The following is a 27,532-nucleotide window of genomic DNA, read 5'->3' as shown; positions in this document are numbered from 1 at the left end:
AACAAATGGGTGGGCAGATGGGCACGGGCTGTGGCCACCACGGGTAAGGACATGGCTCAGCCCCCACCTCTGCAGTCCTCACACAGCAGCCAGCCTGAAAGACCCTCCTGTGCTCAGAGGTTGGGAGGAGACTGAGGCTCTCTGACTCCAGGCAGAGGCTGATGGGTTTTATTGCTTTTGTACAAATTATGGCTGCTCAGAAGAGGCCCAAGGAGCCACGTAATGAGTGTCATAAACCTGCCTAGTAAAGACAGCGCCTGTATCGGGCCTGGTGCAGAGCGAGGGCGGCAGGGCCTGGGCGGCTGGTGGCATCTGCAGTGTCCCACCTGGGCACAGAGTCCCACCAGGGTCTCTGCCCCTCCCGCCCACCTCCAGCCTCCCTGTCCCAGGCCTGCCCCCAAGCACGCGGTGGGCTCCCTCCTCAGGGGCCTCAGAGCCTCCCACTGGCCCCGCTGTTCAAACCTGCGCCTGCTTCAGTCGGCCTGGCCCCTCCTCCCGCCCACTTCCAGACCTCCCTGTCCCTGTCCCCGCTGACCTGGCTCCCCTTCCCACCCGTCTGCGCTGTGCTTAACACCCCAACTGGGGCAGCAGCTCCCTGGCTTCCCTTACCAGGGCCTTTCCCGTCTGTCTCCCCACAGGCATGCCCTGGCCATGGCCACGCTCCGCACACACGGGCTAGAGGGGAGGCAAGGGGACCGATTTCTCCACACCTCAGTTTGTGCAGGGCAGGTGTCTGTGACCCTGATGGATGGCCTCGCCAGTGGGGACAGGAAGGGTCTGTGGGGCTGCAGCCAAGAGGTCGCTACTGGGGCAGAGGAGGACGTGTGGGCATAGCCACGCAGGTGGCCCTTCTTGGCGGGCACAAGGGGCCGGGCAGCCGCATGGAGGACAATCCTGGACGGGCGGAGCTGAGTGGTGAGGGAGGTCTGAGGGTCTCAGTTCCCAGTCACTGAGGTGGGTGCCCATGGGTGGCCCCATTGGCCTCTCTGGGCCTGCCACCCTGTCTGGAGAACACGATGATCTGGTAACTAAATGCCGCGTGCAGGGTGAGATGGGTCCCTGAGGCCTGGGCCTCACCATGGGCTGCCACCGATACCCTGCAGCTCATCCAGCCCCTCACCCTGGCCCCTGCACGCCCCCTGCTGGCCATGGGCCCTTCCAGAACATTCTGTGCACGGGTGTGGGAGGGCAAGCCAGGCTCCTGTGCTGGCAGGAATGGCTCCAACCCCAGCAGGCTCTTGTGGATCCTCATTCTGTCTAACGAATCCACCAGCCCCTGCCACGCATCCACCAGCCCCTGCCACACTGCCCCTGCCACGCTGCCGTCAGTCACCACATCCTCAGGTGGAAGCAGCTCGACCTTACAGTGCTGACGGTGGCCGAGGAGGCCAAACCACACGCTTGGGGCAGCAGCTGCTGAGGATGAGCAATAGCTGGGGCTTTGCTGGCCACCGACGTGGACAAAATTACACCACTTTCAGGACGGTTCATAAAACCAGACCAGGTGAAGAATGCCCGTGCCGCTCAGCAACACGGGAGGCTGCCGGCCTGGCTGTGGCTCCTCAGTCACAGATAGGCAGCCAGTCACAGAGAGGCAGGCAGCAAGGGGTGCACACGTGAGCAACACGCAACACCACATGCACAACATGCAACGCCACATGCACAACACACCGTGCCACGTGAGCAACACCACGCCAAGTAGTTCACAACACACACCACGTGCACAACACGCAACGCCAAATTCACAACACACAATGCCACATGCGCAACACACGCCAAGTTCACAACACACAATGCCAAGTTCGCAACACGCAACACCACGTGCACAACACACACACACACAGGTCACGCGCGGATGCACGCGCACGCACACACACGCAGAGGCCCAGCGAGGAACCCGTGACACTGCTCAACAAGGCAACACACAGCCCCACACAGCCCACCACACGGGGGTGCCGCAGACACGAGGTGCACACGGGCACATGCGCACATACACACACACACATGCACATGCACACACGCCCACACACATACGGCAGCCCCAGCCTAGGGAGCACCCCAGGAGTCTGAGGACCTCAGGGAAGTACCGAACCCCCACTAGTGGGTCCCAGGCTCCAGCAAAATCCAGACCCTCACCCAGGCCCCCTGCCTGCTCCTGGGTCCTGCCTGTCCTGTTCCTGGGCACGTGTCCCATGGGGCCGGTTCTGGGTCCTCTGCCCCGGGGACTGTGGGGCTGTTTCTGGGTCCTCTGCCCCTGAGGTGGTCTGGCCTCCACCTGCCTCCAGTCCTCGGTGCCGGGGAGGAGCACTTTCGAGGAGGCCGGGCACCTCCCTGCTGTCTGCCTGGAGCCTGGGCTCTCACCTGTACGCCCCCACACACTGGACACAACGGGCCCCCAGGGCTGACAGCATGGGTGACTGAGGGCTACACCGGACCAGGGCCCCGGGTGCACACCTGCACATGGCGGGGCCCATCTGTACGCACCAGGGTCTGAAACACAGGTCTGTGTGCGCCGGGGCCCAGGGCACACACACAGGACCGTCTGCAGCCCTCAGGGTCCTCCCGGGCTCCTGAGGCTTGGAGGGGAACCCCATCCCCTGGGCAGCAGGCCGGCTCCTCCCCTGCCTTCCCCCTCCCCCCACCCCACCATCTGTCACTTCTGTGCCTCGGCTGTGGGGGTTAAGCTGCAAGCAGCTGGCAAGTTAATGACGGGCTTTCTCAGGAAACACAGAGAGTGCTCTGGAGAGAAGACCTGAATAACGAATGGAGACTAAGAAGCAGAAGGGCACCCAGTGGCTCAGGGCAGAGAGGCCCAGGTGCCCTGGGGGCCTCAGACCAGCTGGGGTGGCCACAGGAGGTGACCATGTGCACACCTCACCAGTAACAGGGGGCAGAGCCCACCTTCCAGAGCTTAAGACCTGGCCCTCCCCCTGACCCACAGTAAGCCGGCAGGAGCCCTGCCCGGCACTCGGAGATGTCACCGACACTCACAGTCTAGCACCTACGCAGGGGCCGCAGCCCTCCTCCTGCCCATGGAGTCGGCATCAGGGCACCCCCCCTTGGCCCAGGTGCCTCCCAGCAGCCAGGGCCAGGTGGCTTTAGCCTATTTCCACACGCTGACCCCGAACATGCACACCAGGAGCCGGCCTGTCAGGATATGGCTGAGGGCCTGCCCAGTACACCGCCCAGAGAAGGGTGGGGGAGCGTCGTCACACTCATGACGATGGCTGTCAGGACAACCACAGCCACCTCTGAGGGGCTGCCCCCTGCGCACAGACGACAACAGCAAGAGTGCCCAAAGCTCGCCGAGGCCCCACGCAGCACAGGAGGAAGGAAAGCCCCAGGAAGAGGTCCCTTGGGCGGGTGGACGCTCCAGGAACCATTGCCCAGAAGTGAGCTCCGGCCACCCCAGGTCAACGGCTCATGGACTCTGGGCCAAACCAGGTGAGAGGCCAAAGGCAGAACCCGGGGTGGCAGAGCCGAGCCCAGGGTGGCAGAGCTGAGCCCAGGGCTTTACACAGACCTTCAGGTGAAAGGGCAGCCTCAGGGGAGCTGGGGTGGGGGTGCGAAGGGCCCAGCTGAGCCCCTGCCGTGACCCAGTCAAGTGGCCAATTCCTGCCCATGATCCTGGGTCCAGGGAGCATGGGGTCCACTCCTGGCCTGTGGCTGCGCCGCCCATGCCGCCCCCTCACCGCCTCCTGCTCTGCCACCAGCAGAAGCTGTGGGACAGAGACACTGGGGCGTGTCCCCACCAGTCCGCATCCCCTCTGGCCTGGCCACACTGGGTCACTGATGGTTAATTACACACCCTATAAAAAGCTGCTGTGGTTTAGTGAGGGAGCCTCTCCGGCCTGGAAATTGCGGGGGCTGCAGGGACGGGGCGGGCAGAGTCCAGGCCCCCACCCTCCCACGAGCCGAGCAGGCCGTCAATCTGTAGAAATGGCTTTTATGGAGCTCTGGGTTTTACGATGTCATTAATGTTCCTCCTGATACTTAAGGGAAAATGAAACACAGTCATGAAGAGAGCAGGGGACAGCGGTGATGGGGGTCGGGGAGATGGGGCTGGGCCTCCAGGTCTGGGGGACAAGGGTTGGCGCCTGGCCTCCCAGGCCATTCCCACAGTAAGTCCAGGCACGTGTGCAAGGAGACCTCCGCCGTGCCATGTGCACCCATGGGGAGGCACGGCACACCGAAACACACCCACTCCCCCCCGGGCACACACCCATCATGAAGGCTGCACACGGGTCTCCTTCCCCCTGCCCGCCACGGGGTGCTGACTCCCTGGGTGCTGCTCTGCAGTGCCCAACCTGGGCCCAGTCCTCTCTGTCCGGGCTGAAGCAGGTACCGGTTGGGGCACTGGAGGCGGCTGCTCACACCACGGGCACCTCCACACCAAATGTCCCAGGCCCCCAGTAGGACCCCAGGAAGCAGCCCGGCCATGGTCCCGCGGATCCCGGCGGCCTTAGCCACAGCTGGGGTCTGTGCAGGCTGACCACTCCGAGGCTCCTGGCAGGGCCACAGCCACAGGGCCAGCCCATCCCCCTGGGGCAGCACGTCAGCCTGGGGGCCTCTGGCAAACCGTGAGCAGGACACTCCCCCGAATCTCCATCCGGAGCTTGCCCGCTCCCCACCAGCCCATGGTGCTTGAGGCCAGAACCAGTCTGGGGCTTCAGAGGGAAAGCGGGCACAAGACGGGTGAGCTAGGTTGTGGGGCCTCGGACAGGTGAGGTGGGGGCCCGGTCCTAAGGCCCCAAGGGGACAAAGATGGTTCGGGGGGTGCTGGGGGACTTACAGAGTAGCCTCTCCCTGAGACCGCCTGCGCAGAGCTCTGCAGGAAGGAAGAGGGGACAGTCAGTGAGGCTGCGGCTCTGACCCAAACTCCTAGGGACGCACCCGGCCACCTGCCCCGCAGCCCCACAGCCCTACAGCCCATAACCCGGCTGAGCACCTCTCCCGGGTGGGGACAGGTCCAGATGCCCAGGCCCAAGACCGCCAGCGAGACGTCCTCACAGGCAGGGGGCACGAGGGCTGAGGCCACGGGGAGGAGGACAGAGCTGGGCGTCATGGGGGTGCCGTGGTGGGGTCCTCCCCAGGGCTGTTGTCCTCCTGGCCCAGCCAGTCTGAGGCTCCCCTGCAGCAGCTCTGGGATCCAAACCCGAGGAGGCTCCCACAGAGACGCCCTTGGCTAGCTCCCTGTCCCCAAGAGGGAAGGCCCCACCAGAAACGCTCCTCAGAGGAGGCAGGAAGACCTGGGGGAGGCCGGCCCAGGGCCCCAGCTTCTGCTGACCTCCCTCCATGCCCACCCACCAGAGGGGTCCACAGTTGCAGGACTTCGGGGAGGGTGCCCTGGCTATTCATGGAAGGCTTCCTGGAGAAGGTGCCAGATGGAGCCCTCAAAGGAGGGTTTACCACAGGGGCCTGACAGGTGAAGGGGTCGGGGCTGGGGGATGGCAGCTGGGAGCCCCTCAGACATCAGGGCACACTCTGGTCTGCAGGGGCTGCTGGGGTCCCCCATACTCTTGGTGGGGATCCCTCTGGTCTGCAGGGGCTGCTAGGGTCCCCCATACTCTTGGTGGGGATCCCTCTGGTCTGCAGGGGCTGCTGGGGGCCCCCTATACCCTTGGATCCCTCTGGCTTGAGTGGGTGTTGTGAGGTCTTCCGGACAGAGGTGTGGATCACACCAGCTACACACTCAGACCACCAGGGCCTCCCCCAGCCGGAGTAGAGGGGAAGCAGGCTCAGGGTTGCTGTAGTGGATGGGGTGGGTCACTGAGCCAGGCAGGGTGGGGCTCACGGAGAGGGTCCAGAGCAGCCTGGGGAGCAGGGGGCAGATGCAAAGATCCAACACCCCGAGGGGCAGGGCAGAGGAGGAAAAGGGGGCTATGGGGCCAGCTGAGAGCAGCCCCCCACTCTCCCAAACCAATCTAAAACCCCCACTACAAAGTTGGGGAGGACACCCCCTCCCCTTCCCCAGACAGACCCTTGCCAGGGCCAGGTCAACTCCTGAAGGGCCCCAGGGTGTCACGGGACAGAGCCCAAGGCCCTGGGTCCCGATGGGCCCACCCGCCAGCTCCCGGCTGTCAGAGGGGCGGGGGGCCTTTGTTGCCCCGGGTTTGAGCCTCAGTCCCAGCTGCTGCGGTGTGCCCAGAATGTGACTTCATTCACCATGGGCTGGCAATCAGAGGAAGAACCAGGGCAGCGGCGACCCCAGGTAATTCCCAGTCTATTTTCCTAACTTGTGGCAACAAGATGGGGAGACGGGCAGTGAGGCCTTCATTTAAGTGATAATGAGATGCCTCAGGTTCCATTCATCGGAACTCCTCCCACCGCCCACCCCCTACACCTGCAGGAGCTGGGGAAAAGGTGTCAACGCCTCCCGCCTCTTCCAGACCCCAGCCCGGTGTTCCCACAGCCGCGCTCTCAGGGTCCAGCCCTGTCACTGGCCAAATCCAGCATGAGAGCCTAAGTGTGGGGGGTCCCGGCCCCCCGGGGACCTGGGGCCTAGGGGCCTCTCTCAGGGACACCAAAGGCGTGTCCTGACCCAGGTCAGTGTGTGCCTCTGCCTGGCACGGGCACGTCGGGAGCCTGGGACGCTCGGCCCAGACCTGATCAGGGTGAAAGAAGCACCTTCCGCTGACGTTTAACAAACCCCGGCCCCTGCTGCCTCCACACTCCACCTGTCTCCCGCCCCAGCCCACGAGGCAGGTGGGTGTCCCCAGCAGCGGGGCAGGACCCACGGCAGCCCAGGTGTCCCCAGCAGTGGCCCAGGGGTGCCCATCTCGAGGCTCGGCCGTCATCCGCCTGCCCTCTACCCCCAGGGCCAGCGGTGCAGGCGCAGCGTCCAAGGCAGGCTGAACGTTTTGGGCTCTGGGCTCTGGGCTCCTGCTAGCTCGCTCACCGTTTCTTCATTTAAATCTCTTCTAATAGGGAAAGTCCTAATGAGTAAAAAATCATGCTTTAATGAAGGCAAAATGCTAATTGCTAAGACAACGCCTTCATGGGAAACCGGGCCCTAACCAGCGGCTTCCTGGATGCCCTTGTGCAGGACGCAGCGGGCAGGCGGCCCAGACTCAGGGAGCCTCCAGGCGCAGGCAGCTGTGGGTACTCACATCGCTGAGCGGGTCCCGGGAGCTGGTGGCTTCGAGGACGCTGTCGTCGTCACTGTCCCGGTCGCCCCCTTTGGACACGGTGACCTTCATCTGGGACAGAGAGAGACACTGTCTCAGGCAAAACTCCACCTCACCATGTCCGCATCGGGGCCCGCTAGCTAGGGCTACGTGCCTGCTCCCGGCACCCTGGCCCCGGGGGCCCCAACAGCCACTGGGCGCTCTGGGATGTGACGTGCTATGGTGGGCTGGGTCCTGGTCTGGGGGCGGGAGCAGCAGCAGGACAGAGCTCTGCAGAGCCAGGAATGCCATCCCAGCTGACGGCTCACACACCGACAACACACTCTACCAGGATGGGGAGGACCCACCCAGGACCCGCCGGCTCAGTGACATGAGAACCGCCATGTGCTCGGAGCCGCCCCTTCCACAAGCCACTGATTTTGAAGACATCCTGGGGGTGCTGGGGACCACGGGTGGGGCCTTCTCCCACACCCTGGGCTCTTCTCGGCCTCAACGGCCAAGCCGCCCGCTGGCTGGTTAGCACCACCCCATCTGGCTGTACAGGGCTACGACCTCCAGGCCAAGCCTCAGTACCACCCACTGTCCCTTGGCTGTGCCCACTCCACCCCCTTCGGTCGGCACCATCCCAGGGTAAGCAGCAAGGTGGTGGTGGGACCTGCCTGTCCCTGGCCATGTGCCCTTGGGCCACTGCTCAGCCTCCCCATGCCTCGGTTTCATCACCTGCAGAAGGAAGCGGCCACACTCACTGCCCACCGCCACCACCTCTGACACCAGCCAGCATGGGCGCCGCTGCATGCCAGGGCCTGGCCCAGGCGCTTTGCACGCACTCACACGTTTGCTCACACAGTGGCCCCGAGTAGAAACTATTTTCCTTTACGTTTCGCGGATGAGCAAACAGACGTGCAGACAGGTTAAGTGGCCACACAGGGACCAAACCCAGAGCCCTGCATGTATTTAATTTTCCTACTTGGAAATAATTTCAAACCTGCACAACGCTGAGGGAAGTGAGAGGCCAGAGCTCCTGCTGGCCGGCACCCAGCAGGGACGCCCCGCACAGCCAGCTCCCAGCCTCCCGTGGAGGCCCAGCAGTCTCCCTCTCTGGCCACCTCGGATCTAGAACAATTCTGCACCTTGTGGCGACATGCCCCAGCACGTCTGGGCCCCCAGGCCTCGCATCCCAGGGCCCCCAGTGGGGCCCTTTACATTGAGTCATCCTAGGCAGGAGCGCGCCCCAGCCTGGGGAAACCTGTCCCAGGACCGGCTGGTGTGGCTCGCTACAGCCATGAGCCTGGCTCCCCGCCGACCTCGGGCGCAGCCAGAGCCCGCTCCGTGCACCTCCTGCAGCAACAGGCCTCCGGGGTCCCGCACCCCTTCCCTGTGTGGCTGACGGTTCACACAAGGCAGACAGTGCCAGTACCAATTAAGGGATGTCACCCAGGCCCCTGAGGTCCAATGCCCCGGGCCCATGAGGTCCATCAGGCCGCACAGTAGCAGGAGCCCGCACTGGAGGAGGCCCCGGCTGGGCGGGGACGCAGCCCCCGAGCAGTCTGAGCCCACTGGGCAGGCGCTGGGGGCAAGGTGCTCGGCTAGTGACCTGCTTAGCTGCGCAGTAGCTCTCACAGACCCTGTCCAGGCTGCCCAGCTCTTCCTGGCACTGTGGCCTTGGGCAAGGGACTGGCCTCCCCCAGCCTCAGTTTCAGCGTCTGTAACTGTAACATTCCGGAATCCTGGCAGGGCCCCTCGGTGCAATGAGGTTTAGGTGGTGGCATGGCCAGTGCAGCGGATCCTGGGGCCGGCACCTTCCAGGCCACCAGGTGTCACTGTTGTCACCAGCTGGACTCTCACGACCCCTCCTTTCTCACCCCTGGAGCTGGCATCACGGTCTCAGTCGGGCAGCCCTGCCCACCGTGTCCCACACGTGCTGCCCTGCTGGGGCCGTCAAGAGTTCCGTTCACCTCCACAGGGAGCCAAGGGTCCCACTCCTAGTGGGGTCCTGGAAATGCAGCATCACCGTCCCCAGAGCCTGTCAGGAAGGAGTCTCCAGGCCCGCTCCAGGAACCGTGTGTCACCGGCCCGCTGGGGGTCTGGCCATTGGCAACGGCCCCATGAGCCCTGCACTCACTGCTAGGGAGAGCGGTTCAGGGCAGGACCTGGCGGCGACAGGAAAGGCTGCCACAGGGCTGCTGAGTACAGTGGTGCCGGCTGCTCACTGCCCAAGGACACCCAGCCAGTGGGAGGGGAGGCGGGGCTAAGATACACCCACACAGCGGAGCCGTGAGGAGTAGGGCACCTCTCCACACTTCACACCTACACAAACGCCACCTCCGGTCATGGCTGGGCACAGACGGAATGCTTCACCCCCACGCCCGCAGAGGGGCTCAGCGGGCTGCCCTGCGTGTGCTCCTCCCACACCTGGAGGCCCTGAGAGGTGGCCAGGCAGGTCGTGGGGTGGGGTCTCTTCCCCTTCCTCGGGTGGCCGGTTTTAGCTCTGAAAGTCCCAAGTCTCGAAAAACCCTGTAGAACTGGGAACCTGTGTCCTGGACATAGGGCACGGCTGGTCACCCCACTCTGTCCCCAGGCAGGACCCCAAACAGCCAAAGGGGCTGCCCTCAGTCCAGCCGCTTCTCAGTGCTGCCCACCAGCCACGCCAGGGGCCAGGGAGGCCACACGTCCACTCCCCGCAGGAGCTGGAGAGACAAGATCACAGTCCCTGGAGACACATCCATGTCTGGGGCCAGAGGGTGCCCCCTTTGCCGTGGAGGGTGGGCAGGAGCTACTGCACCTGTGCCCACCCCAGCCTTGAAGTGTGCCCACCTATCTGTCCACTCATCCAACCAACACCTGTGGAGCCCCGACGAGTCAGGTACCGCTCTGGGCAGTTAGCAGAGCAGACCCAAGCCCCTGCCCTCCCAGAGTGCCAAAGGAGCAACCGTTCCTGGTGCACACAGAAGGTGGCTCCATCTGCCAGGTGGCAGGTGCTGGGGGACAGGCAGCGCAGGCCGGGTAGGGCCCCGGACGCAGTTCACTGATGGCACCAACAGCCAACAGCCCAGCAGGCCCGGCACACACACTGCAGCCCCAAGCTGCTCTCCTCACAGTGCGCCCTGCTGCCCCACTGAACCTGTGCTTCCTAGGGTGGGGGAGGAAGGCTGAGTCTGTCCAGTTATGTCAGCAGGTGGGGTGTGTGGCAGGAGCAGGGTGCGAGGAACAGCTCCCAGCGGGCCAGCGTGGAGCGCCTGTCAGTTTCTGCAACTTTAGTACCCAAACCACAGTTGATGGAAGCCACTAACAGTTTAACAGCCGGCTTCAAATTTCCTGAACCCTCAGTAACCTGCTCCTGCAAGCTGCACTCCACTGGGCAGCCACAGACCAGCTGCTGGTGGGGCCAGGACCGTGTCCCAAGAGCACTGGGGCCCTGAGGGTTCTGGCAGTAACCGCAGGAACATGGTGGCTCCAGGCATAGAGAGCTCCTCCCCCAGGGTCTCCTCCCCTCACCAACCCCCTCCCTCCACACCGTCCCCCAGCTCCAGGCTGCACGTCCAAAAATCACTGCCTCTGGGTTGGCCACAGAAACGTGGTTCCACTGGGAGGCTCAGGCTCAGTCAGGGGCTCAGGTGCAGCCCGGCCTGTCCAGGACTAGTGCCCCTGAGCTGTCCTGTTGCTGGGAAGGGGCCAGAGAGACAGGAGCCAGCAGAGGTCCCATCATGAAGCAGCCAGGAAACCCTCTGGGGCGCACAGAGACCCACACAGACCCACAGGTACTGGCAGGCACACACACCGCCCCAGGCTGAGGGGATGCACCGGCCGCATACACGCACCCACGCCCCTCTCCACCACGGCAGTCACACTGGCCCTGTACACACCGTGTCCCATGCACATGGCTCACTGATTCATCGTCCCACCTACTCCCCAGACCCGCCCCAAGGCTCTGAGCACACACTGTCCTGCACAGGCCCTGCCCAAAGTGGAGCACCCAAGAGGCCCCACACCAGCCCCCGTATCCCTGTGTACATACTGAGCAGAAGGTGCCCTCCCTGGGAACGTGCAATGGTCAGGGCAAATGCGCGCACCACATATGGCACGGCGGGAATGGCAGCCTTGGAGTGGTGCAGTGCACAACTCCGACAGCTACACTCTGCAGCCCTGGTGAGCCTCACACCAATCGGATCACACCCGGGGGACTCTCACACCCCATCCCACGGTGTCACATTCAGACAAGGGCTATCCTACAGGTGCATGATCTCAGACTGGCCAGCGACAATGCCTCCAGCCTCTGCACCCGCAGGCCTGGGAGAGAGGGTAGGAGTCAGGGGCTGCCTGGGCTGCTGTTCTAATGTGGACCCTGGAGAACCCTGAGAAGGGTCCTGTGGCCTCCTCAGACCTGCCAGGCCAAGGGCAGGCCCCCTGGGAGATGGGGCAGAGGTCAGGCCCCCACACCCGTTAGCTGGGCTGGGCCACAGTTCCAGCAGAAGACGGGAACGTGACGCCCCTGAAGAAATGGAGCACAGATATGCAGACGCGGAACTGCCACCATCCCGTGTCCTAGTGGAAATGTGTGTGGACCCAGCACACCCCTGCCCCCAGCCCCGCAGCCTGTGCTCCCTCCTCCTCGCAGTCCCTGCTTCCTCCTAAGGAGCTGAGCCCCTTAGAACAAGGCTCCTGGCCTGGTGCAAACAGTGCTCCCTCAGGGAGCTTTCAGGACTCCTGGGCCTCCCCCAGGGACTGGATGTCATGGGCCTGGACTTCAGACTTTCCAAGTTCCCCACCCGCCAAGGTTGAGAAGCCTCAGGGGACTGCAGTGGGTGTCCCGCTCCCTGGCTCAGGGCAGGGCAGGGCAAAGAGGGTGTGGCTGCTATTGTCCACAACGCTCCATTTCCCCACCTCCCACAGTCCCTACCAGCTCCCAGCTAGTCCAGGTTTTCTGTGTTTTATGAGCCCCCAAAGCCGTCCCTGAATCCTGAGAGCAGGTGCCTGGCACAACTGTGGGTGGGTGGTACCTCTCTCCGCTGCCTTCACTCCCAACGGGACAGCCCCGGATCCCTCACAGTGTCTCTAGGCCTTGTTGAGCTATGAATGACAACTATGGGCCCCTCATATTTAGCAAGGGAAGAGCCCGACTCTGGGGCCCCTCCGTCCCGAATCTGCCCGGGCCACAGGTGACGTGCAGGCAGACGCTACGCCCTGTCCTGCCCTTGGCCCTACCACAGGCCCCTGCCGCTGCCTCCTGGGGGCTGGGCTCACGTCCCTGGTCGGGAGGAGCTGATGCCACACCCACAGCACGTGACACCAGCGACTGCATCCTGCTCTGTTTTGTGGACTGTTGTCCCCACCCTCGGGAGCTCCGAGGGCAGGGGCTTTGTGGCGGTCACTGGTGCTGCTCCAGAACTTGTACTCCCAAGGTGAGCCTGATGGGGAAAGGAAGTGACCCAGTTCCGGGGTCAACCTGAGCAGAGGCTGCCTCAGGAAAATTGCCATCTGCAAAGAAAGAGATGGGAGAGCCCTGGGGAGCATCCCAGACAGCAGAAGCAGCCAGGGAAAGGGAGCTTTCCCATAGCTGCTGGGAGGGTGTGCTGGAGAGGTGTAAGGAGGGCTGTGTACCTGCTGGTGGGGGCACTGGAAAGGGGGGCCCAACTTCCTCACCACTCATCCACGCTACCTGCACAGCCTCTGGGCTCTCTTCCACACATACTCAACCTACAACCCTCAGACTGGAGGAGTAGCCACTTTTTTTTTTTTTTTTTTTTTTTTTTGAGACAGAGTCTTGCTCTATCACCAGGCTGGAGTGCAGTGGTGAGATCTCGGCTCACTGCAACCTCTGCCTCCCGGGTTCAAGCAATTCTCTGCCTCAGCCTCTCTAGTAGCTGGGATTACAGGCACTCGCCACCACATCCAGCTAAGTTTTATATTTTTAGTAGAGACAGGGTTTCACCATCTTGGCCAGACTGGTCTTGAACTCCTGACTTCGTGATCCACTTGCCTCAACCTCCCAAAGTGCTGGGATTACAGGTGTAAGCCACCATGCCCGGCCAGGGGTAGCCACTTCTTAGCACCCACAGCTCGAAGCTCAGGCTGGAGTCACACTGAGCTGAGGGCAGCACCTACTGGTGAGGTCTGGCACTGCAGCCCAGCTGTATGAGACTGCATAGCCTATGGGAAGAACGACTCTCAGAGTTGGGAGTGGGGAGTCAGAAGCTCCAGAATGAGGGAAACTCTGTTGTCTGTCTCCAGGACCCTGGTATTAGCAAAGCATGCCTTCCCCTCCTCCAGGCTAACACCACACAGTGTTGTTGTGGCCCTGCTTCTTCCAGAAACTGTTCCTGACACTCTGTTCACTCCACATGCCAACCAGGCTGGGTAAAGAGCTTCTCCAGGCTCCCACAGTCCCCTAAGTATTTGTTTCTGTGTCTCTCTTCAGTAGACTATGAGCACCCAGTGGGCAGGGGCTGTCTTTTATCCTTGCCTACCTAGCACAGGCAGGTACAGTAAAGAGGGACTCAGGCAATGTTTAGGAGAGACCAAGCATTCCCTGAGTCAGCACAGTGTCAGGGGAGCAAGGTACTGCCCCCCAAGTATGGGACACTCCAGTATGCTGCTCCACCTTCTTCTGTTGTGATTCAGATGGGTAGATGGATGGATGGATGCATGGGTGGATGGATGGACAAACGGGTAGATGAATGGGTGCATGGGTGGACAGATGGACAGACAGGTGGATGGATGGACAGGTGAGTGGGTGTATGGATGCATGGGTGGATGGATGGATGCATGGGTGGTTGGATGGACAGGTAGATGGGTGGATGCATGGGTGGATGGATGCACAGATGAATGATGGATGCATGGGTGGATGGATGGACAGATGGGTCGATAGATGGACAGGTGGGTGGATAGATGGATGCACAGGTGGATGGACAGATGGGTAGATGGATGGAGAGATGGGTAGATGGATGGACAGATGGGTAGATGGATGGATGGATGCATGGGTGGATGCATGGACAGACGGGTGGATGGATGGACAGATAGGTAGATGGATGGAAGCACAAGTGGATGGATGGATGGAAGGAAGGAAGGAAGAAGGTGGATGGATGGATGGATGGATGGATGGATGGATGGCAGGGTGGACGGACGGACGGATTTGACGACGATGGACGCATGGGCGGATTTGGACGGACAGACGGGCAGATGAACGGGCGCACGGGGCGGGACAGACAGACAGACAGGTGGATGGATGGAGAGACGGGTGGGTGGATGGATGCATGGGTGGTTGGATGGATGGCGTGAGGGACACGGGTGGATGGATGGACAGACAGGTGGATGGATGGACAGACGGGTGGATGGATGGATGCATGGGTGGATGGACAGATGGGTGGGTGGATGGATGGATGCATGGGTGGATGCATGGACAGATGGGTAGATGGGTGGATGGATGGACAGATGGTGGATGGCTGCATGCTTGCATACATGGGTGGATGGATGGATGGATGTGCATGCATGGTGGATGGATGGACAGATGGATGGATGATGGACGTATGGGTGGATGGATGGAGAGATAGGTAGATGAATGGATGAGATACACTACAGATGATATGAGGGATGCTGGCTGAGTTAAGGCCTAGGAGACGCATTGCCAGCAGGCTCTTGGGGACACTAGTGTGTCTGGGTGAGTGCATGTGAGTGTCTGCAAGGCCCTGCCCATGCAGTCCTGTGTGCTGGAGGAGGGGTGGGAGCAGCAGCTATGCTCCGTGTCAGAGTGGACTCCAGCAGGTGTGTGTCGCCAGGTCTGGAGTTGGCCCCTCTGGACTCCCGGGCTGCACCGCTTCTGCCGGGGCCACCTGGGCTGCATCACCTGGTCTTGCTCAACTGCGCCCCATCTGTCCGACAGATGAATGACCTAATTCGAGCCACTGCCACCCTCCTGAACAGCTGCAGCAGCCCGCCCACTGGCGCCGACGCCTCCACAACAGTGCTGCCTCCATCATGAGTTTGTAACAACACACGAGCTCACGTTGTTCCCTGGCTTAAAACCCTCAGTGGTTTCCCTCCGCATGAGACCAGGTCCCTCCTTAGCCCTATCTGCCCACCCCATGCCCGCTCGGCTTCTCAGGCACACACCACCAGAGGCCTGGGCGGCTGTGCTATCTACCCAGAGCGCTCTTCCCTGACCGCCTGGTCAAACGGTACTTTCTCTCCTTCCCAGGCACGGCTGTGCTCTCACTCAGACCCAGAGCGCTCTTCCCTGACCGCCTGGTCGAACAGTGCCTGCTCTCCTTCCCAGGCACGGCTGTGCTCACACTCAGAACAGTCTCCACTTGCTCTGCCATCGTCCCAGTTATCATTCAACTTCCCGAGGGCCGCATGGTCACTTGTCTTGTCTGTCGCTGCAGCCCCAGGCCCAGAACAGGGGCTGAATAACCAGAAGTATAAAGTGGATGAGGAACGGAAGCGCCTTCCCGAACAGAGTGAGGCTGGGAAAGCAGAGGTGGCCACACCCACCCCGGACCGGCTCTCCCCAGGCTGTGGGGAGCAGTGCCTGCCAGGCCCAGGTGCTCAGCCTTCCTCTTCCACTCCCACCTGACAGCACCCTGGCTGGCGAGGCCCCCAGCCTCCCGGGCGGCCCCTTCCCCTGGGCCGACTCTTGGTCTGCAGGAGGGCCCTGTCGGGTGGGAGGAGGCTCTAGGACCCTGTGACCCAGCCTGCTGCTCCCTGCAGGTGGCAGGTCCAGGCCCAGAGTCTAAGGCACTGATTAAACGAGGGCCTCTCTCCACAGGCCCCTCACAGGAGGACCCTCGCCCGGCAACCAGGACAAAGACGAGCCTCTGGCGTCTGGGCCTCAAACCAGCCAGGCCGGGCCCAGGAGGCGGGAGAAATTACTCTGAGAATTCATAGTAATAAAAGCAAGAACCGATATCATAATCGCAGCTATGTAGACAGCACACACCTTGCATGTTAGCTCATTTTATCATCTCAACCACCCGAAAACAAATGGACTATTTAGTAACATCCCCACTTTACAGAGAAGAAAACTGAGGCCCAGAAAGCTGCCCTCCAGGGAATGGCCACGGGTGCAGATTCCACAACAAAGCCAAGCCGCTGGGGTTGAATCCCGGTCCAGCTGCTCACCGCGTGGACCTTGGGCAAGTTATTTAGAGGCGGCTTTTTTCCTTCGGCATCCTCATCCGGCAAATGGGAATAGTTACGGGGCTGCAGTTAAACAAGCTGATGCGTGTTAACCGGTGGAAACGTGCCTGGGACAATCAGAAAAGACTTCATGTGTTAGGCTGGTGATAGGGTGCTGAGCGGGCTGGGGGAGGTGGCACTGAAGACAGTAAATGTGGACATCCAGAAACTCCATCTAACAGATGTAAGACTCTTCAGATTACCTACGCCGGGCATGGTAGTTCACACCTGTTCCCAGCACTTTGGGAGGCTGAGGCGAGTGGATCACCTGAGGTCAGGAGTTCAAGACCAGCCTGGCCAACATGGTGAAATCCCATCTCTACTAAAAATATAAAAACTAGCTGGGTGTGGTGGTGCATGCCTGTGATCACAGCTACTCAGGAGGCTGAAGCAGAACTGCTTGAACCCGGGAGGCGGAGCTTGTACAAGATCGTGCCACTGCACTCCAACCTGGGTGATAGAGTGAGACTCCGTCTCAAAAAAAAAAAAACAAAAAAAAAACTATTCGGATCATCTATTTCATCTTGCATCAGTTTTGTTTTCCAAGTAATTTTCCCACTTCACCTAATTTGTTGCAATAAAACTGTCCCCATGTCACCTTTTTCGTGTCTACAGTGCCCATAACGGTATTTCCTCTTCTGTTCCTAACATTCGTAATTTGTGTTTTCTTTTTCTGGTTCATCTAGCTAGGGACTTCTCAACTTTGTTAATGTTTTCAGAGAACAACTTTTGGCTTTATTTCCTCTATCGTGTTTCCCACCTTATTAATTTTTCTTTTTTTTTTTTTTTTTTTTGAGATGGATTATCACTCCGTTGCCTGGGCTGGAGTGCAGTGGCGCCATCTCAGCTCACTGCAAGCTCCGCCTCCTGGGTTCACGCCATTCTCCTGCCTCAGCGTCCCAAGCAGCTAGGACTATAGATGCCTGCCACCTCGCCTGGCTAATTTTTTGTATTTTTAGTAGAGATGGGTTTCACCATGTTGGCCAGGCTGGTCTTGAACTCCTGACCTCAGGTGATCCACCCTCCTTGGGGTCCCAAAGTGCTGGGATGACAGGTGTGAGCCACCACGCCCGGCCTGCCTCATTAATTTCTGCATTTCCGTTCTTGTCTATACTACAGCTTTCCTTTATAGGTTTACTTCCTTTTTTTGTTTTTGTTTTGTTTCTTAAGGCAAAATCTTAAGACTCTAGATCTTTCTTTTCTTTTTTTTGTTTTTTTGTTTTGAGACGGAGTCTTGCTCTGTCGCCCAGGCTGGAGTGCAGTGGCCGGATCTCAGCTCACTGCAAGCTCCGCCTCCCGGGTTCATGCCATTCTCCTGCCTCAGCCTCCCGAGTAGCTGGGACTACAGGCGCCCGCCACCTCACCCGGCTAGTTTTTGTATTTTTTAATAGAGACGGGGTTTCACCGTGTTAGCCAGGATGGTCTCGATCTCCTGACCTCGTGATCCGTCCGTCTCGGCCTCCCAAAGTGCTGGGATTACAGGCTTGAGCTCTTCTTTTCTATTATAAGCACAAGCTAGTTTTCCTTTAAGCATTGCTTTAGCTGCATCCCATACATTTTGATGTAGTATTCCTTATTTTCCAGTGAAATTCAGCTCAGAGGGAGATTCAGGAGGTGGAAGCTAAGAACCTGCCTGGCTGGGTGTGCTGGGTAGGAGGACAGGGGAGTGAGGAGAGGAGAATGCCTGTCAACTTCTAGCCCGTCATCTGGGTGGTTCCAGGTTCACCCACTGAAATGGGGAAAGACAGAAGCTGGTGCATCTGGTTTGTCCGTGCCAAGTGAGGGGGGCATCCTGGGTCCCGGCGGGACACTCTGGACTGATGCATGAGGACACTCAAACCATACAGCCGATGAGGCAGAGGATGAGGAGATGACAGCAGGCGCCTGGGAACAGCACGGGCATGAGATAAGCACTCACAGAGGGCACATCGTTCTGGGCCCCCCACACCTCCCTGCTGTCAGCCCTGTGGTCACTGCGCACAGAAGCCGCCAGTCTAAACTCAAAAGTGTTGTAAATGTAAGACACCTACTGGCTTTCCTAGACTCAGTATTAAAAAAAAAAAAGAGTAACAAAGATCTGATAATTTTTATATGGATCACGTTGTTGAAATACTACTTTTAAAGTACATGGAGTGAAATGCAGTATTCTATTAAAATGAATTTTACTTTATTTTTTAATTCTATATGTGGCTCACACAATACTCCTATTAAACAGTGCTGCCCTAGGAGAGTCCAGGGCCCTGCCCACCCCTGCTGGATGAGAAGCTGCCCTCTGCCAGGTCCCAGGGTACCCTGAGGGAGCCCTGCAGGGCGTGTACCAGCCCTCAGAGAGGCTTCTTACCAAATCCCTGCACCGTGGCTGGGCCTATGGCTCAGCATGGAAACCCTTCTCCCTCAGAGTCTTCCCACAGCTTTGTGAACTGCTAGGGATGTCCCCTATCACTGCAGCTTCTGGCTAGAGGAGGATGGCTGGTGGCCTCGGCCCGGTCAATGCCAGTCCAGTTCAGTCTGGTACGGGCCACCTGGGAGGACGCCAGGGCAGCCAGGGAGATCCCGGGTCAGGTCGCAGCCCTGTTCAGATCCCTCCGAGGCCCCAGGACTCCCCCTGGACTTCTGGGCGGCCCTGGGTCTCCCTTGGGCACCTGTGGGTGGTCCTGCCTTCCGGCCTCTGCACATCCAGGTAGCCCCCCACCCCGCCATCCCCTCTGTGTCTTTGCCCTCACCACAGTTGCCCAGCACGCTACCCCAGCCTGTCTCCCCACACACGGAGGAGCCGAGCCATGACGCTAGAAGAGGCGGAGCTCATCGTCCTAGGTGCCTAGATAAGGGTCCTGAATGAGCAAACGGGGAAGGCCCAGCAGGTGGCGTTTCTAACACGCAGGGCAGGGCCTGGGGGTGGGACTGCGGCTATTCACCTGCAGTGAGGGGTTCAGTCAGAGAGACAGGGCCCTCAGAAGAGGATTGGCAGGCAGAGGCCCACACACCAGGCGCGAATGCTGGGCCAGCTGCCGGGAGGTCACCCACGCTCACACCCCGCCCTCCCTGGGGGCTGCTCAGCGATGGCTCATGGACTTGGCCTGACCTGGGGAGGACCTGAGGGCCTTAGAGCTCCAGGCCCCTCGTGGGGTTGGCCCCACTGCCACAGCCTCAGTGTCACCCACCTTCCAGGAATCCACCCCGATCTCCCCTTCTCCGCCCCCAACAAAACCACCACTGCCCTCACCTGCCACGGGCTCTGCAGGAACATGCCTCGGCCTCTCCCAGAAGGCTCACGCCCTCCCCACAACCCCTTCTGCAGATGGGAGGGGACCAGCCTGCCTGTGCCAACAGCAGCAAGGTGGGCAGAGGCCCCCGCAGAGGTGACCAGAAGGCTGATGGTCACTAAAGCACTGTACCCAGGCCCCAGTCTCCAGAGGGGTTCCTGAGGCAGCAACAGGGTCTCTGTAGTCAGGCAGCAGACAGCCTCCCCCATATCCCCAGTCACCCCCCGGAAGACACCTGCATCCTCAACCTTCAGGCTGCGCTGCCCCCACCCTCTCTACAGCAGCCAGGACCCAAGCCCACCTTCCCACTGAGTACTGACCCCTTCCAGAAACAAGAGAACAAGCCACGTCCCACCCAGGCCTCAGGCTCCGATCTGCTGCCTGTGATGGGAGCTAAATCCCACTTGCTGGAGGCCTGGCAGGCCCGCAGCTGTGTCTTCTGGTCAGCAAAGTCAATCATAAAAATTAGAACTGACCACCAACATTTCAACATTGCCAAATCCAGAGAAACCTGGATTTCCAGCTCTTCAGAAACGTCAAAGATCTGGCCACACAGAATCTGCATTTCCCAGGGCAACACCTGGCAGCAGTGTCCCCACCAGGGTGCGGGCCTCAGGACACAACACAGATGTCCAGCCCCGTAGGGCTCTGGTGTCTCTGCCCTCCCCATGGTGGCACCCTGACCCCAGGCCAGTGCAGACAATGGGTTCAAGCTGGAGGCTGCAGAATCATGGCCAGGCCTTGGGAGCCCCTCTGGGTCCTCAATGTTTCCTCCACAGGTGTCCTCTGCACCCCCAACTGCTGGTCACGGGGACCCAGGCTGCAGTTTCCAGCCCTCCTCCGCCCTCCCTGGCAGCCTGGCCTTCCCCATTAAGGGGCAGCCAAGTGCCACTGCTCAGCTCCAGCACGAATGGCCCCTCCCTGGCCCCTCCCCACTCCCTCAAGTCGTTGGGGCCTGCCCCAGACATGACTCTACTCACTCGGCCCCCTCTGTACTCACAGGAGCCTGGCAGTGGGGGCGGGGGCCCGAGCGTGGAAGGAGGGCAGGAGGCTGTTTAAATCACCACTGTCCCCCATGCGTAACAACAGAGACGTCTGAAGGCAACTCCAGCCCCTTTGCGAGACAATGGCTTGTGTGGGTGACTGAGATGGCACCACCCTCCAAGCCCGCACCCCAAGTGTGCCAGGTCTAGCCCGGAGCTCAGCCAGGGTGCCGCAGCCAGGACTCGGCCCCTCCATGCCCCGGCCTTCTGTGAGAACACAAGCATCTGACAGGCCGCGCAGAGGACGCTGGGCTGAACCACCCTCCCTCACAGGGCCCAGGGCACCTACCCCGGGGATGGTGTCCCCCAGGCACGAGCTGAGAGGGGGATCTCGACCCCTGCCACACTGGCCCACACAGTAGCCTCGCGGTGGGGGGATCAGGAGGCCAGCACCCTGCATGCCGAGCACAGTACAGACCCCCACTCCAGGCCTCAGATGGGTGGGCAGGAAGGCCAGGAACAGATGTTCCAGGTCTCCCCTGTTTGGTCAGAGTGCAATGAACCCCGAGCCAAGCCCAGCACAAAAGCCGTTTGTGGGAATAAATCACGTAAGACACAAGCTCGTCTGTTTAAATTACAAACGCTGATGCTGTTATAAAAAATAGTGGCACGGCACTTTTTATTTTCTTTAATCAGAAAAATAAGCCCTGCGCTTCTGGGATGGAGGCCCCAGGTGAGCACCGGAGGAAGGGGCCTGCGTGGGTGGGGAGCGAGGGGGCCCATAGGCCAAAGCAGATGCTGCACCAGAGGCTGGTCAGGACCCGGGAGGGCCTGCGGGTGTGGGGTCCTCATGAGCAAGTGCAGGGAACTGGGGGTCAGCAGCTGCCTGGCCTGGGAGCCAGGGACACCCACCCCCACTTCCTGACACCCGAGGCCGCCCAGCTGGGCGAGACCAGGCCTGCGGGACCAGGGTCTCCTGTCACTTGGCGCAGGCGTCCAGGTGGTCAACGCTGCTCTCTGGAGGGCCACTGGCTACAGCCTGCCCAGCTCCCCTAAGGTCTGGAGACAGTCAGAGCCCCCCCCAAACACCCCCTCCCTTTTGGGCCAGTGGCGTGCCTCAGACTCCAGAAGACTCGAGTGGGGCTGCCTCGAGACCAAGTCCTGAGGGGGTGGCAACCCCTGACCACAGGTGGGGGCCGTGGAAGGGGCCAGGATGGGCCCAGGGGTAGCCTTGTAGTGTGAAGTGTGCCCGACTGCATGCAGGTCAACAGTCAGACGGGACACTGCGGGGGGCTGTGGGGAAGCCAGGAGAAGGTGCTGCCCACCCTATGGGCTCCCCCTCACCTGCAGACCCTGCGGGCAACCCATCAGTGCATGCCCACGAGGGTGGTAGAGGCAGAGTCCTGAGAGGTGGGGGTGGGAGCCTCCGGGTCCCCTGCAGCTCCTGACCCACCAGATAGGCCCGTGTGCCCCCTGCAGCTTGGGGGCCCTGGAGGTGGACACCAGCACCTCCTGACTACCAGGGGGAGGGCCTGAACTGAAACCCACACCTTCACCATTCGCCACTGGGCTATTCTGCAGGAACTGCAGCACCCCACAGATCCTTCCTGCCCAGCACACCACTCACTCACGCCCTCTCTCGCACGCACGTGCACACAGCGCGCATGCGCACACAGCACGCACACACCAGGCTCACGCGTTCTGCACAGGTGGCACGCCTGGGGCAAGCGTGCACGCAGACTCAGAGATGCAAGGACAGTATTGTCAATTCAGAGGCACAGAAAGACGCTGAGGGGCCCCCAGCAAGCTCCCCGCCCTCGGGGGCTGTGTTCCCCTCCCAGGGCATGCACATCACAGGCAGCAACGCGGGTGGGGGCACTGTGACACCAGTGGGGGGAGAGGGAGCATGGCGGGGCAGCACGCAGATGCCGGTTCATCTCTCCTCCTGGTGTGGTGGGCCTCAGCCTGATCACGGCCCTGCAGGGGCTCCCGCCTCCAGCCGAGCCTCAATTTCCAATGACAAACAGCCCAGCCCTGTCTAGAGAAGGCCTCAGGCTAGTCCAGCAAAGCATCTCCGGCCCGAAGGGCAAGGCAGCCTTGGCCCTCAGGGCCCTGCCAGGGTGCAGCTTACACTGGAGTGGGCTGGAAAACCCATATGGGGAGGTGCCTGCAGGCATCAGGCTCCAGGGCTCACAGATGGGGCCTGACGGGCCACCCCGGGGGCACAGGATCGGGTCCACCGTGACCTCAGGGGCCGGCAGGGATGGCCCAGGGCCAGAAGCGAGAGCCGCGGCTGACGGGCTGGCACCAGATCCAACAGGGACCGCCGCGGCTGGCAGAGAAGCCCCAGGAGAGGCCGGCAGGGTGGGCCTGGCTGCCCCAGGAGTGAAGGACGATCGGGAATGGGGAGCAACGGCTGGGGTTTGCAGGGCTTGTTGGGGCCCATGAGCGGCCGCAGGGGCTGGCAGGGCTGCTCCAGGCCCATGAGCGGCCGCTTGGGTGGGCAGGGCTGCTCCGGGCCCATGAGCGGCTGCTTCTGCTGCCTTGGCCGTCCCCGGCCCAAGAGTGAAGGCGTGAGTGGGCCAGGCTGCTCTGGGGCTTCCACTAACCGCTGGGGCTGCCTGGGGCGCAGCAGTGACCGCCGGGGACGGCTGGGCTGGCCCAGCAGGGACCTTCGGGGCTGGCTGTACTGACACGGGGCTACGAAGGCCCGCCGGGGGCAGCAGCACTGTCCTGGGAGGAAGCTGGCGGGCCGTCGGCGTGGTCGGAGGGTGAGGAGTGGCCGTGGGGGCTGGTATCGCTGGCATTGGGCTAGCAGCGACCACAGGGGCCGGCTGCGCTGTCCTGAGGATGCCCTGCCGGGCTGGCCACAGTGACACGGGTTGGCCCACGGCCGTAGGGGCCGGCAGCGGTGCCACAGGGTCAGCAGGGACCGCAGGCGCCTGCAGCGGTGCCTTGGGGCCAGGAGGGACCGCAGGCGCCGGCAGTACAGGCAGGGGACCAGAAGGGACCGTGGGGCCAGGAGGGACCGCAGGCGCCGGCAGTGGTGACACGGGGTCAGCAGTGACCGCAGGCGCCGGCAGCACTGCCTGGGGCCTGGGAGTGCCCAATGCGGCCGGCAGGGCTGGGCCAGGCGTGACCGCTGGGGCTGGCAGAGCTGATCTGGGGCTGGAAGGAGCCGCTGGGGCCGGCAGGGCTGACCGGGGCCCAGAAGTGACCGCCGGGGCTGGCAGGGCTGTTTCAGGCCCAGAAGTGACCGCTGGGGCCAGCTGCGCTGACCCAGGAGTGGCCGCTGGGAGGGCTGGCAGGGCTGCCCGGGGTCCGGGAGTGCCGACGGGGCTGGGAGGGACCCCTGGGGCTGGCTGGGCTGGCTGGGCTGGAGCTGTTGCTGGCGCTGGGCCGGGCCGTTCTGGTCCCAGTGGCTGGCTGGGAGCGGCCCCCCTTCTGGGGAGCACACCTGCATGGAAGAAAGAGCACGTGTCCACCTGGGCAGGTGTCACCGCCCGCGGAACCCCCGTCCAGCCCGGGCCCAGGAGGCATGCTGTCCTTCTCCAGCAGCCCAATTCCCAAGGGGGCCGAGGGGAGCCGAGGACACCGCGCAGAGCCCCACCCTGGAAGGAAGGAAGGCGCACACCAGTGGACCCCCTGCAGAGGAAGCAGCTGCAGGCTGAGCCGCACCCAGGACAGAGCCCCACGCGCCAGGGAAGCCCCCACCTGCTCTGACAGCCCCTCCTGGGCAGGAGGCCCCTGGGCAGGGCAGGCAGAGCCCTGTTCCCAGCTGGGCCACGCACCTGACCACTGACCACAGTCACGTGCCTGCAGCCACCGCCGGGACCAAGCGTTCCCCTCCCCACGCCGCACACGTGAGCAGATGGCGCTGCGTGTGGACAGGACAGCCCTCGGCAATGCGCCTGGACCCCTCCTTATAGACACGCTGGACACCTGTAGTCGGCGGAGCCTGATGGACACGGCAGGGAAACGGGGCCGGCCTATCAGTTTGGCGCCCCAGCCCGGCACGCGCGCCTTGCTGCCCCAGATAGGCACCTCTCCTGCTGTGGCCCTAGGCACGTCACGACCCCTCCGTGACCCAGCGGGCTCCTGCCTCTGCTCAGCCCAGCCCTGTCCACGTGTCCTGCACCCCAAGCCTGACAACGATGGACGCGCTGCCAGGCAGGCCCGGGGGCCACATGGGGTGGTGTCCAGGTGCTGGCGTGGCCCCGGGGCGGTGAGCACTGACCCGACGCAGAGCTCCCGGTCGGGGAGGGACCTGCTCACCTGCTTGGAGGGTTGCAGTGGGACCTTCCTCGCCCCATCGCAGGCGGGCTCGAGGTCCTGCCCGGGGCTGCCTGCCTCCAGGGGCCGCCTGATCTCACTCGGCTCCGCAGGGGGGCAGGTTTCCGACTCCCGGGGCTTCTTGATGAGGCGACGCTCCCACTTGTCTTTCCGCTCATGTGGCTTCAGGGCCATATCCTTCTGCAGGGAGACAGGGAAACGCCAGTTAATTGGCGGGACCCCAGGGCCTTGGGCCCAGGACAGCACCTGGGACAGCACCCACCTCAGCAGCTCTCAGGGGAAGGAGCCTCCAGACTTGGGAAGGGCATCTCTGAGGGGAAGGAAGACGGCAGGTGAGATGCCGAAGTGGGACCGGGGTGGGAGTTTCCCAGGGCTCAGCCAGCAAAGGGGCTCGACGAAGCTTAGCCCAGCAGCGAATCTCCAGTAAGTTTCACAGGAGGCCAGCCCAGGGCTGCCCAGGACTGCCCCCTCTGAGCCCTGCTGAGACCAGGGCTGTCTTTCAACACTGAGCGAGTGCCCTGCAGTGGGGGCCAGGGACCACAGGAGCCTCTCCAGGGGACACCCAGGCCCCACAAGAAGTGCTCCTCCAGGCGACAGCCCACGGGAAGTGCTTCCCCAGGTGACACTGTATTCCAGAGGGCCTGAGGGGGTCTGGCCAGTGCTCCCAGATGGGTCTGTGGATTTGGGACAGAGATGCTTCCCAGGGCTCACCGTTGGGCTATCAGACCCTGGGGACACCCCCAGGTCCCCTGTAAACCTGCTGGCCTCCCCTGGTCCCTCTCGTCCCATGTCAACTCCTTCAGAGCACCAACTAGCCTGTAGACAGCCCCAGGACACTCCAGCTCCCGCCCTGCCAGTGGACATCGGGCAGCCCTAGGTTTTGGGGTCCCCACCCCCACACTCTTACTAGTGGTTTACACTTACACTTACTAGTGGTTTACACTTACTAGTAAACCACTAGTAAGCACCTTCTGTATGCTGGCTCGGCTCCTAGCACTAGGGCTGGTGCAGACATACACGGTGCATCAAGTCTAGGATACAGAGGAGCCAGCTGGCCAGCGACAAGCATCCACGAAAGGATAGAATCCTCTCGGGGAGAGCACGGCTGTGAGAAAAACAGCAGCAGTGAAGCCCAGGACAGGACCCACGTCAGAGCTGCTGCCAAGGACCCTGGGAAGTCACTGGGGAGGACCCGCCCCCAACGAGGGCCACAGTGTCCCTGGGAAGGACCCACCCCCACGGAGGGCCACGGCGTCCCTGGGGAGGAGGACCCACCCCCACATAGAGCCACGGCGTCCCTGGGGAGAAGGACCTTGGCTGTCCCTCCAGTAAGGACAGATGACAGGGACACAGCCATGGTGTTGCCGGCCATGCCCTCCCCGGCTGGGAGCCCTCCCCATGACACAAGCACCACCCCCACCAGTCTGAGCTGGAGGCCCTGAGAGGCCCAGCAGCATTTCCAGGCCCCCTGCCCATGAGGGCTGATCCTGTCACTCCAACTCCGCTGTTTCCGGCTCCAGGAAGCCTCCTTGTCTCCCCAAGACCCAGCTCCTGCCATGTGCTCTCTGCAGAGCCACCACTCAAGGCCCAGAGCCCTGCTGTGAGCGGCCTGTTCAAGCCCGACAGCCCGTGGTCTCGAGAGTTCCTGCTCATCCACCCAGGATCCGTCAGGGCTGCCCGTCCCAGGCAGCTGTGGATCCAATCCCAGTCCCACTGAGCTCTGAGGGTCTAAGCCTGGACAAATCAAAGGCTGCAGCCAAGAGAATGGCTGTTCACAGCGCTGGATCAAAAGTAGGAACAAATCAAGGTGTTACCTTTCACAGTAACTATGAAACCTGCAAGGGCAGCCTGCCACGCAGGGCACCGCTGAGCTAGGATTTGTCTTTCTAATGGGCAAAGAGTCAGAGAAAACAGGCAAAGGGCAGATATGAGAAGGCACAACCGAGTGGTGCCCTCAGGGCACAGATGCTCCCCCAGGCCCGCTCCACACCTCTCTCCATCGCCAGTGTTCACAGCTGGCCAGAAGGATGCATGTGTCAAGGGCAAATTGTTTACATTTACCACATTTTCTGTAAACCTGCTTTAGTGTTACTTTGCTTTCAAAAAAATATAAAGATTCCTGCCGGCCCCTCCTCCCGTCCACAGACCCATCCTCCAGCTCCCTCCCGGCCCCGGCCCCACCCAGCACAAGGCAGTGAGTTTCCTGTCCCGTTTGACCCGTACCAGAACGTCCATCTGTCCTGCCCCCTGCTTAGCCCCAGGCAGGGCTCACAAGCGCTGCTGAGTGAACATTCTAGAGAACAGACAGCACAGGAGTGGGTGCCCACACCGGGCAGGAGAGGCCTCCGACGTCTCCGGCTCCAGGCGCAGCCCCTGTGCCCACAAACCCCCAGCCAGCGCTGCAGCCACGCTCACTGCAGAGAACGGAGGCCATTCCCAGGAAGCTCTGGGAGGGCTGTCCCAGGACTCTACTCCTGAGGTGCGAGCCAGCGCTCTGCCTGCTGCCCTGAGACAGTGGGAAAGGTACCCAGGCCTGGGATAGCCATGCGGCTGGCCCCTCTCCTGGCCACTCCGGGGCTTTCCAGGGTGAGGCCGGCCCTGTGGGCTGCGCCTGGCAGGTTTCAGAGGCCCCACAGCAATGCCACAGCACTGCCCTGCCCTGCCCAGCTGCTGAGAGAGGCATGACCAAGGAAGC

General features: G+C 61.8%; 1 protein-coding gene across 1 annotated transcript in view; it reads right to left on the bottom strand.

Moving 5' to 3' along the window:
* FBRSL1 (fibrosin like 1) overlaps positions 1 to 27,532 on the bottom strand; it is a 95,334-nt gene that overhangs the window by 52,443 nt on the left and 15,359 nt on the right. The window contains 3 exon segments of the mRNA XM_021923197.2: positions 4,793 to 4,828; positions 7,110 to 7,199; positions 24,820 to 25,017. Of these exon segments, the coding sequence (XP_021778889.2) occupies positions 4,793 to 4,828; positions 7,110 to 7,199; positions 24,820 to 25,017 (324 nt within the window).

The sequence above is a fragment of the Papio anubis genome, chromosome 9 (assembly GCF_008728515.1).
Source record: "Papio anubis isolate 15944 chromosome 9, Panubis1.0, whole genome shotgun sequence".
Lineage (NCBI taxonomy): Eukaryota > Metazoa > Chordata > Mammalia > Primates > Cercopithecidae > Papio > Papio anubis.
The sequence above is the reverse complement of the archived record's forward strand: the minus strand, read 5'-3'. Positions and strand labels throughout refer to the sequence as shown.